Here is a 12,364-nt window from a genome sequence, read left to right on the forward strand (position 1 = left end):
TCAAGCAATTTGTCTGCCTTGGCCTCCCAAGGGGCTAGGATTACAGGCACAAGCCACCATGCACAACCTCCAATTGTTCTTTTTAAAGTACAAGAAAACACATTTACTATCTCCAGTTAAAACTTCTTTTTTTGTTGTTACTCTTCTTAGACTGACATTCACAGCCTTTAAAATTGTGAGGCTTTTTGTTATCTGGTTCGTACACACCATCAGCCTTATTTTATTCCAGTCTTATTCTTTGGGCACTAGGTACTTCCCAGGACTAAGAGCTTAGATTCTGGAAAATCACAGCTCTGCCACTACTATGACATTGTGTGACTGTAAGCAACTTGCTTATCTAAACCTCAGGGTTTTCCTTAATTCTTAAAATAGGAATAATAAAGGATACTGTATTGTAGAAATGTAAGTATTAAGTGAAATAGTGTCTGTTGTAGATTGATGCATATTAAATGAGAAATTTGCATGTAAAGTACTTCATATAATCTGTCAAATATAGCAGATATTCAGTAAATGGTAATAGCTAGCATATATTGAGTGCCCACCGCACATCAGGCACTGTCTTACATACTCTAGAAATGTTAAGTCATTTACTCCTCACAACCAAAACAAGATTCCTTATTGGACAAAGTAGAGCATTCCTGCAAAACACCAGTTTAGAATTTGGAAAATCTGAAAATTTTAGAACATAAAAGTCAGTCTTTGTTCTGTAGCTGAGTAGTTCATATAAACTCAGGTATTGGAACTATAACACTAATAGCCAGTTTTAGGAAGTTTCTAAAGATAATGAATTGGATAAGCCAATTAAAATAAGAAAAACAGAATTCACTGGCAAGAATGCAGAACCTATATTTAGATCAAGGAAGGAATAGAAATGGTGACAATTACCTAAAAAAATCAATAAACATAGAAATTCATGTGGTCCCTTTAAAAAGGCACCACATCCTGGCCAGGCATGGTGGCTCACACCTGTAATCCCAGCACTTTGGAAGATCCAGGTGAGCAGATCACAAGGTGAGTTCGAGACCAGCCTGGCTAATATGGTGAAACCCCATCTCTACTAAAAATACAAAAATTAGTTGGGCGTAGTGGCATATGCCTGTAATCCCAGCTACTGAGGAGGCTGAGGCAGGAGAATTGCTTGAACCTAGGAGGTGGAGGATGCAGTGAGCTGCGATTGTGCCACTGCACTCCAGCATGGATGACTGAAAGAGACTCTGCCTCGGGTGGGGGGGGGGGGGGGGGTGGGAGGCACCACACCCAGGTATTTGTATGGGTAAATTCAGGTAATTTAAAGCATGTAAAGTGTTCTATACTATAGAAAATAATGTAAAGTTAAAAAAAAATTTTAATCCAGTGATTCCGAAATTGAAATCAACAGGGGATTAAGGGAAGAAAACAACAGACAGATATACATATATTAATGTAGGCCTTCATTCTGTTAATATTGAGTAATTACTATTTGTCAGACACTGTTTTAGGTATGAGGAAATGACAGTAAGCAATACAAAGGCCACATTCCCATGGAGTTAAATTCCAGAGGCGGAGACAGTTAAATTAATACTTAAATATAAAACAGTAGATTCTCTAAACCCAGAAAACTGAAGAACAACAAGAAAATAAGGAGCATTATACTGTATAGCCTAGACTGCAGAGACTGAAGATGAAGTTGGCAATTCTTCCTAATTAACAAATTCACTGCAATTCCAGCCAAAATGTTTCATTGTATTTTTTCCCCTTTAGCTTCACAAGTTTGTTCTGAAATTTTTCTATGAGGTATAAATTCTTAAGAACAGCAAGAAAATTATCGAATCTCTTTGTAGAAACTGCATATGACGACGTTTCAAACCAGTAGAGAAAGATCTGATTTGGAGGTATTAGGATAATTATCTTTTTTTTTTTTTTTTTTTTTTTGAGACAGAGTTTCGCTCTTGTTACCCAGGCTGGAGTGCAATGGCGCAATCTCAGCTCACCGCAACCTCCGCCTCCTGGGTTCAGGCAATTCTCCTGCCTCAGCCTCCTGAGTAGCTGGGATTACAGGCACGCGCCACCATGCCCAGCTAATTTTTGGTATTTTTAGTAGAGACGGGGTTTCACTATGTTGACCAGGATGGTCTCGATCTCTTGACCTCGTGATCCACCCGCCTCAGCCTCCCAAAGTGCTGGGATTACAGGCTTGAGCCACCGTGCCCGGCACTAGGATAATTATATACCTCACCAGTAGTAAGGGAAATGCAAAATAAAATCACAGTGAACTATTTCAAAATCATCACATTAGCAAAAGCGTTAGAGTGCCAATTACTGGAAAGATGTGGAGCAATAGGAACACTCATACGGTGCTACTAGAAGTAGTTGTATTTAGCATACGTTGGTAATGTCTAGTAAAAGTGGAAGATGTGAATAATCTTTGACCCAGCAATTCCATGTTTAAACCTCTACATAGTCTCTCCTTGTGAGAATGAAAAGTTGAAAGCAATCTAACCATTAGGCTAAATACAAGATAGAATACAAGTTGAAATGAGTAACTAGAGCTATTTCTGTCAACATGGGTAAATCTCAAAAATAGCCTCAATGAAGTTGAACTACAGATATTTTGTAAACATAGTATACCATGTACAATTTGAAAACATGATAATTAGTGTTATGTATATTTCTGATGGCTAAATAGTATATAAAAAGAATCCGGCTGGGCGCGGTGGCTCAAGCCTGTAATCCCAGCACTTTGGGAGGCCGAGGCGGGTGGATCACAAGGTCGAGAGATTGAGACCAACCTGGTCAACATGGTGAAACCCCGTCTCTACGAAAAATACAAAAAATTAGCTGGGCATGGTGGCGCGTGCCTATAATCCCAGCTACTCAGGAGGCTGAGGCAGGAGAATTGCCTGAACCCAGGAGGCAGAGGTTGCGGTGAGCCGAGATCGCGCCATTGCACTCCAGCTTGGGTAACAAGAGCAAAACTCCGTCTCAAAAAAAAAAAAAAAAAAAAAAGAATCCATAAAATAATCCTCAGATTCAGAACCATGGTGACCCACAGGGAGAAAGACAAATGAGAGTGGGGAAAGGATGCAAATGAAAATATCTTTAATTATTTCTTTCTTTTAAAAATAAGCAAATACTGTATAGCCAATTCTTATACTTTGATAAAACTGGTTGTGAGTCAGTGGTTACTCTCTGTATCTTTCTGTATATTTAAACTATTTCATAATGCAAAAATAAAGAACATTTAAAAGATGTTTGCTTCTGTCAGTTCTCTTCTTTTTTTCTTTTTTGAGATGGAGTCTCACTCTGTCACCCAGGCTGTAGTGCAGTGGCATGATCTTGGCTCACTGCAACCTCCATCTCCTGGGTTCGAGCGATTCTCCTGCCTCAGCCTCCCAAATAGATGGGAATGCAAACACGTGCCACCTCACCCAGCTAATTTTTAGTAGAGACCACGTTTCACCATGTTGGCCAGGCTGGTCCTCCTAACCTCAGGTGATCTGCCTGCCTTGGCCTCTGAAAGTGCTGGGATTACAGGCATCAGCCATTGCACCCATACTATCAGTTATGTTCTTACAAGTCCTCAGGTGTGCCACTGGTGTTCCTGTATTCACTGCTTTCTTCAGAAAGAAGCTTACATATGGTCTATTTCCAGAGGCAACCATTTAACAATTTTAAGACTATCTTTCCATGTTTGACTGGTTTGAGAATGATGCTTTATGCTAATGGTTTTATAAGCCTAATTTTTCCATCATCATTCTTAACTGTTTTCAGCACCCCATTGTATATGCATCATGATTTGATAATTTCTCTTTGAATACTGTCTAAGTGTCCAGAATTTTTGTGGGCCAATTACTATCTTTTCTGAATTCAATTTCTCAGATGTTAAAGGGAGATAATTCTTTGTTTTAGAACTGCTACATGCATTTGTCAAAATACATGTGAAATTTACAGCAGTATTTAGTAAAAGTTATTATTATATAAAATATACCAGAGGGTGTAAGGAAACTTGGGAAGAGAAATGACTTGAGACCATTACAGTAGAAGCAGGCAGTGGAGACTAAAATTTACTTCAGATAGGCAGCATGCAGAAACAAAAATACACAGTAACTCTGGATTTTAAAATGTATGCCTAACAACTTAGTCACTGTGATTATAATCAATATCCAGCAGAATCTGTTGATAGCCTCACATTTTTAGTATATTTTTCTCATTTATAAGTCAATGGAAAAATAAGCAATTAAGAATATCAGGGAAATTGTCTACCACTGTTAAAGAGAGACCTCAGATATCCATACCTGAATGATGGAAAATATCAATAAGAAACAGGAGGGAGAGGGCTTGTCCACCACATTCCAACACAGTGAAGTGGAAGGTGAAGCAGGATATTGCCTCTTCCCTATTGCCTCATTGATATCCTGTAGATTGAGATACTTGCGTAATCTGAGCTACAGCCCAGTGTCTTTTTATTTATCTATTTATTGAGACAGAGTCTCACTCTGTTGCCCAGGCTGGAGTGCAGTGGGGTGATCTCAGCTCACTGTAACCCCTCTGCCTCCTGGGTTCAAGCAATTCACCTGTATCAGCTTCTTGAGTAGCTGGGATTATAGGTGTGTACCACTATGCCCGGCTAATTTTTGTATTTTTAGTAGAGAAGGGATTTCTCCATGTTGGTGAAGCAGGTCTCAAACTCCTGACTTCATGATCCTCCCTGCTCTGTCTCCCATAGTGCTGGGATTATGGGAGTGAAGCCACTGTGCCTGGCCACCCAATATCTTAAAGTAGTAAAGAAAATAAAAACTCTGCCTATGTCATAGGTCTCTAGGATGTGGAATATCATATCACTGTGTATAAATCCTATGCTCATGGCCAGCTCTGAAGTGAGCTGTATTCACCAGGTAGCCAGTTATTCAACATGGATTATAGACTGGCAAGTGGATACAAAAGCTAGTGGATGTGAAGTGGTACTACTTGTAAAGTGGTTTTATTTGCATTTCCCTGATGACTGATGATGTTGCACATCCTTTCATGTGTGTATTGGCCATTTGTATATCTTCTTTGGAAAAATGACTATTCCAATCCACTTCCAATTTTAAATTGAATTGCCTTTTTATTGTTGAGCTGTAAGAGGTCTTTGTATATTCTGAATACAAGGACCTTATCAGATACCCTATTTGTAAACATTTTCTTCTATTTTGTAGATTGTCCTTTCACTTTCTTGATAGTGTCCTTTGAAGCAAAAAAAAAATTTTTTTTAATTTTAAAAAACCTGTTAATTTTGATAATAGTTTAATTTATCTATTTTTTTCTTTTCTTGCTTGTGTCTTTGGTATCATAGCTAAGAAATTACTTATCTGGTCAGGTGTGGTGACTCACATCTGGAATCCCAACCCTCTGGGAGGCTATGGTGGGAGGATTGCTTAAAGCTCAGGGGTTGAAGACCAGCCTGGGCAACATGGTGAAACCCCATCTCTATACAAAATACAAAATTTAGCCAGGCATGGTGGCATGTGCCTGTAGCCTTGGTCCCAACTACTCTGAAGGCTGAGGTGGAAGGATGACTTGAGTCATGACTGGATCATGGGAGTGGTTTTCCCCATGCTGTTCTCATGATAGTGAGGGAGTTCTCATGAGACCTGATGGTTTAAAAGTGATAGTTTTCCCTGCTCTCTCTCTTTCTCTCTCTACTACCACAAGGTGCCTTCCCCTTCCCCTTCCACCATGATTTAAGTTTCCTGTCCTTACCAGCCATGCAGAACTCTGAGTCAACTAACCCTCTTGAGTGAAGATATCTCTATGACATATTATTTCCTTTTTTTCCCCTTTGGGTGTATACCTAGCAGTGAGATGAGATTGCTGGATCATATAGTAGTTCTTTTTTTTTTTTTTTTTTTTTTTTTTGAGAAATCTCCATACAGTTTTCTATAATAGCTTTACTAATTTACATTTCCACCAACCGTGTGTAAGGATTTCTTCACATCCTCACCAATACTTGTTAGCTTTTTTCTTTTGATAGTAGACATTATAACTGAGGTGAGACAGTATCTCATTGTGATTTTGATTTGCATTTCCCTGATAATTAGTGATGCTGAGTGTCTTTTCATATACCCATTGGCCATTGCAAGTTTCTTTTCAGAAATCGTCTTCTCAAATCCCTTGCCCATCTTAAAATCAGATGTTTTTGCTATTGTTTACATTCCTTGTATATTTTGCTTATTAATCCCTTATTGAACGGCTAGCGTACAAATATCTTCATCCATGCTGTAGGTTGTCTTTTCACTCTACTGATTGTTTTCTTTGATGTGCAGAACCTTTTCAGCTTGATATAATCTCATTTGTCTATTTTTGCTTTTGTCACCTGAGCTATTGAGGTCTTACCCAAACACTGGCCATATTCATTTCACCACACCACACACATACACACACACACACACACACACACACACACACAAAGACACACAGAGTTATCCAACACTCGCACAGAAACACACACACACACACAACTAGAAAGCTCCCAAGCCTGCGTGGTTCTGCTCTCTGCCAGCAAGACCCTCGGAGTGAGAGAAGCCCTGCGGCACACAGACAGGCGGTACTTCAAAATCCCAGGCGGGGAGGAGACGCTTTCAAGGAGACGCACCTCCACATCACCTAGGCAGGCCTGAGGCATCGTGGGTTACCTGAGGGTTCACGCGGTGCATCCTTAAATCTCCGCTTCACGTTTCTTCGGCCTGGAACGGCCCTGCCTGACTCCTAGGATCTCAACACGCGACGATTGCACGGAGAGTGGGAGCCATAGCCCAAGGCCGAAGCACTGCCACAGAAGGTTCCTGCTACGCCAAGCCGCTGAGCCCCGTCCCCAAACAATGGTGGCAGCCACTGTGACTGGAGCCTGGGCTCTGCGCTTGCGCCTGGTGACGCGCGCCTGGCGCATGCGCATTCGCGTGCCCGGCTGGCGAACCACAATAGCCGTGTTTTCTGGCTGCAGCCACACAGGAAAATGGTGGAGGCAGTGGCAGAGGTGGCGAGGGAAGGAGGCTGCGTGTGACAAGCAGCGCAGGACCCTGACAAATCCTCATCTCAGTGCCTCCTTGAGCCGACTTCCTGTTCCAACATATTGGCTGGATTTGTCTTGAACTCCTGACGTATGGTGATCCTCCCACCTCGATTTTCCAAAGTGTCGGAATTACAGGTGTGAGCCACCACACCTGAACTAAATGGTGATTTTCAATTAATTACTACAATCACTTCAAATTGTTGTCATATAAACCACTTATATTAAACCAAATGAAAGAAAGACCCTTGACTTCTTTGTTCAATTTAAAGTCTAGCAGAGCCATAGGCCTCTTAATTTTTTCCATCACAAGGAAGAATAGGAAACTGGTACTAATCTCCTCTTATCTGACAGAATAATCTCACAAGTTTAGGAACTTTATTTAGAGAATTCAGAAATGTGGCCCAGTGCAGTGGCTCAGGCCTGTAACCCTAGCACACTGGAAGGCTAAGGCGGGCAGATTACCTGAGGTTGGAAGTTTGAGACCAGCCTGACCAACATGGAGAAACCCAAACGCTACTAAAAATACAAAATAAGCCAAGCATGGTGGCACATGTCTGTATTCCCAGCTACTCAGAAGGCTGAGGCAGGAGAGCAGAGGCGGAGGTTGCAGTGAGCTGAGATCATGCCATTGCACTCCAGCCTGGGCAACAAGAGTGAAACTCCGTCTCAAAAAAAGAAAAAAAAATTCAGAAATTCGAATTGCAGCATTTTAACACAGCATCGAAGTTATCTACTGGTGCGTAGCAAGTTACCCAAAATTCAGAAGCTTAAAACAACAAACATTTAGTATCTCAAAGACTTTCTGAGGGTCAGGAATATGGGAGCTGCTATAGCTGAGTGGTTGTGATTGAGACTCTGATGCAGCTGCAGTCAAACTATTGGCAGGGCCTGCAGTCATCATCACAGCTCATTAAACAATGAGTGTTTAAAGGAAACACTCATGACATGGACACCCACGGTGTTCCTGGACGAACTGGGAAACGTTTGCTGTGGAGGACATTGAGTCAGACCACGGAAAAACATGGAAGGCAGGAAAAGAGGGAGGGAAAATAGAGGCCGCAGCCCAGGCAGGATCACGATCAATCCACCCACACTGGCACATGGCTCCGGGAATGAGGGCCGAATGTGGGTCCAGAAACACCACAGTTTGCTGTCCAAATATTCTCCTAACGTTGGTATCCTCTTTTGCCAGCAATGGGCCATGGTGTGGACAGGCTGTGTAGTGAAGAGGAAGGGGAGAAGCACCGTCTCTGACATGTGTCTGAACCTCTCCTGCAGATGAAGATGCCGGACTCCCTCCACACCTAACCAGATTGTATCCTCACCCCCGTCTAACCCTATTTCTGCATCCACTTTCCCCGAAGAGGATGAGAGATGAAGCAGTGCCCGATCACCTCCTGAACATTCTGCTCCTCTGGTGACCAAATTAGAAGTGGGCTCGAGGGGTGGGGAGGACACCACGGCTAAAGTTTGGCCTTAGCTGTGCCGCAGGAAAATGGGCCCCTGGACCTGTCTGTTCCAGAGGGTGGTGTGCCCGTCTTCTCTCTAAAAGACTGACCCCTCAAGATGGAAATATGGTTTGGACGCCTGAAGGACTGAGCCAGACCTTGACTTCACCGAGGCTTTAGGAACAAGCAAAACAAGAGCACACAGCCCCGCAGCCCAAGCGCATCAGCAGGGTAAGGCGCCCCATAAGGTAGGCGTACCCGAGAGAAAAAGACCTCCAGTACATGAGCCACATTCATTTAACCAGACACCACACACACAAACGCAAACACACAGACTCAGAACACCACACGCACGAAGACACCAAACGCGACAGAAACACAGGCAAGAAGCTCCTAAGGCTGAGGGGTTCTGCTCTCTATCAGGAGGCACAACTGAAGAGAGAGCAGCCCCAGAAAAAAAGGCAGGCAATATTTCTATATCCCACGGAAGACAGCAATAAACTAGATGCACCCCCACACTGCCTGGGGAGGTCTGACACGTCAGGGGAATCCTTAGGAAATACGGGGTGCCTCCTTCGAGCTCCGCTGGACCGTTTCTCAGCCTGGTTCCACCCTGCCCTACTCTTGAAATCGCGGGACCGTGGCAACGATCGGCGGGAGAGGGGGCCCCGTCGCCCAACGCCGAGGGACTGCCACAGAAGGTCCCTGGTTGCCAAGCCGCTGAGACCGTTCCCCAGGCCACGGGGGCGGTCACTGTGACGCGAGCCCGGCTCCCCGCATGCGCATTGGCGTGCCCGGGCGGCCAGCAGCAACGCCGGCGCTCTAGTCTTCGGCCGCAGCCACACAGGGAAATGCCGCAGGCGGTGTCCAGGCGGCCCCGGGGAAGGAGGATGCGTGCCACAAGCAGCGCAGGAGCCCGACAGTCCTGACCTCAGGACCTCCTTGAGCCGAGGTCCTTTTCGGGTCGGGTGGAGGAGAAGGGCGTTTCAGACCGACCATCAGGTGGGCACTCGGGACTGCTATTCCCTTGGATTCCGGATCCGACGGCGTGGGCGGCGATCCGGTCCCATGGGGCTGGAGATTCAGCCTGGTGAGGTGTGGTGCGGGTCGCTGGACCCCAGAAACATGCCAGAGACCCTCGGGTAGGCTGTCAGCAGAACGTTCCCTGGCTCCATGAGCTCACTGCCCACCTTTGATCTGGGCCACCCACCAAGGGGCCCTGCCTTGGCCTCCAAGCCCAGGGACTCCTGCTTCTCAGCACTGCTGTCCGGGAAAGGTGGGAACAAAGACAACGCGGCAAGGCCCAGCGTGCAGCAGAGGTGGCAGCACCTGGAACTGGCCATTCCCATACGCAGACCACTGTTCCTTAGAGACTGAAAGAGAAAGCAGGCACTGCTCCCAAAAAGTACTCGGACACCTGAGATCAAGGAACATTCGCAAGCTAGAGTAGGTGCCAAATAATTCTAAACAGAATTACCTAACAGTATACGTATATTCATGTTTGCTTACATTACTGTGATTTCAGTTCTTCATGGTACCAGGCTCACTGTTACTTCATACCATGGCTAACTGCATACCATTTAATCTATCCCCAGATAACCAAGAGTCAACTAGTCATTCAAAAAAAGTAAATTTAGGAACTATCTGTTTCCATCTATATTGCCAATCAGAGTGTCTTTATTATATGATGAAAGTAATTAGGAAGAAAAGGAAGACTATATCCAGAAGAGGCTGCAGACCCTACATCTACAATTCTTATTACCAAAGAACAATACTGAGACTTCCTCCTGGCAATATCAATCATGACCCATAAGCACTGGCATCCCGAGTGCCTACTAGAAATACAGAATCTCAGGCTCACTCCAACACGGGAATTAGAATCTGTCTTTTAACAAGAATCCGAAGTAGGTAAAATACACATCAGTTGAAAGACACCAGTGTAGTCCCTCAAGGGGTCCTGAGGACGGGACCAGCCCTAGATGTGCCCCAGGACCAAGGGGCCTTGGAAGAGTTTGGTTTTGGGTGTCCTGTGCTCATCTTCTTTCTCAGTAAGTGACCCCATCGGGATGGGCAGCTGATTAGGACACCTGTGGATGGGAGCCAGACCCCCACTACACTGAGGCTTTAGAATCCAGGAGCAAAACAAAGAACGCTGGGCCCCAGAGCCCCTGAGCTGAGCCAAGGACAGACGCGCACCAGAAGGTAGGCAGACTACAGAGAAACAGCGCTGGAGTGCACTGGCCACACTCGTGTCCAGCATACAGCGTTGGCACAAACACACGCACACACACAGAAAGAGACACGCACACACAGACACACACACACACACACACACACACACACACACACACACACAGAGACACACAAGACACAGAGACAGCCAGCAGTTTTCAGGGTTCTGCTTTCTGCTGGGAAGCCCCTCGGGGAGAGAGCACCCCCGCGGCACACAGGCTGGCCGTACCTGGAAATCCCAGCAGGGTCAGCTTTCAAGGAGACGCACCCCACACCGTCTGGGCAGGCCTGAAGCGTCGTGGGGGTCCTTGGGGATCGCCCTGGGCATTCCTCTAGCTCCGCTGGACTGTTTCTCAGCCTGGTTCCGCCCTGCCCGGCTCCTGAAATCGCGGGAACCGTGGCGACGATCCCCGGGAGCAGGGGGGCCGTCGCCCGACGCCGAGGCACTGCCACAGAGGGGCCCTGCGTCGCCGAGACCGTTCCCCAGGCCACGGCGCTTGTGACGCGCCGCCTGCGCATGCGCATCAGACAGCCGCATGGCGGCGCTCTCGAGCAACAACCGCACCGGAAAATGAGGGAGGCGGTGCCCGAGGCTCCCCGGGGAAGGAGGCTGCGTGCCACAAGCGCAGGAGCCCGACAGTCCCGACCTCAGGACCTCCTTGAGCCGACTCTCCTGCTGGGGTCCGGTGGAGGAGGAGGGCGGTTCAGACCCACCGTCAGGTGGGCACTCGGGACTGCTCCTCCCATTGGATTCCGGATCCCACGGCGTGGGCAGCGATCCGGTCCCATGGGGCTGAAGATTCAGCCTGGTGAGGTGTGGTTCGGATCGCTGGACCCCACAAACATGCCTGAGACCTTCGGGGAGGCTGTCAGCAGAACGTTCCCCGGCTCCGTGAGCTCCCTGCCCCCCTTCGACAAGGGCCACCCACGAAGGGGCCCTGCCTTGGCCTCCAAGCCCAGGGACTCCTGCTTCTCAGCACTGCTGTCCGGAAAAGGCGGGAACAAAGACAAAGCAGCAAGCCCAGCGTGCAGCAGAGGTGGCAGCACCTGGAACTGGCCTCCCGTGGGGGCAGATCAGGTGGAGAGTCGGTCTCAGAAGCTTTCTGGGGCGAATCCAAGTCCGAGACGGATGTCCAGGCATGCGCTGAGGACCCCTCCAAGAAAGCCAAGCACAGTATACTAACAGAGCTTAGTCACTTTATTGTTTAGACAGAAAACATAATCATCTCGGTACAGTGTTGAGATCAAATTCCTTTTATGGCCTATAGACAGAGACCGCTGTCAACTTCTCTTGTCAGGAGAAAAATAATTCCCCGTATTAAAAATGGAAGAGTGCAACCATGTGTGGGAGGTTCATCAGTGGATGAAATCTGTTTCTGAAGTACTGTTTCCACTAAATAATTTTTTTTTTTTTTTTTTTTTTTTTTTTTTTTTTGAGACGGAGTTTCCCTCTTGTTACCCAGGCTGGAGTGCGATGGCGCGATCTCGGCTCACCGCAACCTCCGCCTCCTGGGTTCAGGCAATTCTCCTGCCTCAGCCTCCTGAGTAGCTGAGATTACAGGCACGTGCCACCATGCCCAGCTAATTTTTTGTATTTTTAGTAGAGACGGGGTTTCACCATGTTGACCAGGATGGTCTCGATCTCTCGACCTCG

At 46.2% G+C, this 12,364-nt stretch overlaps 1 protein-coding gene across 1 annotated transcript; it reads left to right on the forward strand.

Annotated features, from left to right (window-relative positions):
• Positions 1-4,281: 4,281 nt before the first annotated feature.
• LOC141581149 (uncharacterized) lies at positions 4,282-7,021 on the forward strand. Its single transcript, XM_074385686.1, is given in 3 exon segments — positions 4,282-4,351; positions 6,659-6,765; positions 6,800-7,021. Coding segments are annotated over 3 exon segments (399 nt in total).
• The last annotated feature ends 5,343 nt before the right edge of the window (positions 7,022-12,364 follow it).

Source organism: Saimiri boliviensis, chromosome 14 (assembly GCF_048565385.1).
Source record: "Saimiri boliviensis isolate mSaiBol1 chromosome 14, mSaiBol1.pri, whole genome shotgun sequence".
Lineage (NCBI taxonomy): Eukaryota > Metazoa > Chordata > Mammalia > Primates > Cebidae > Saimiri > Saimiri boliviensis.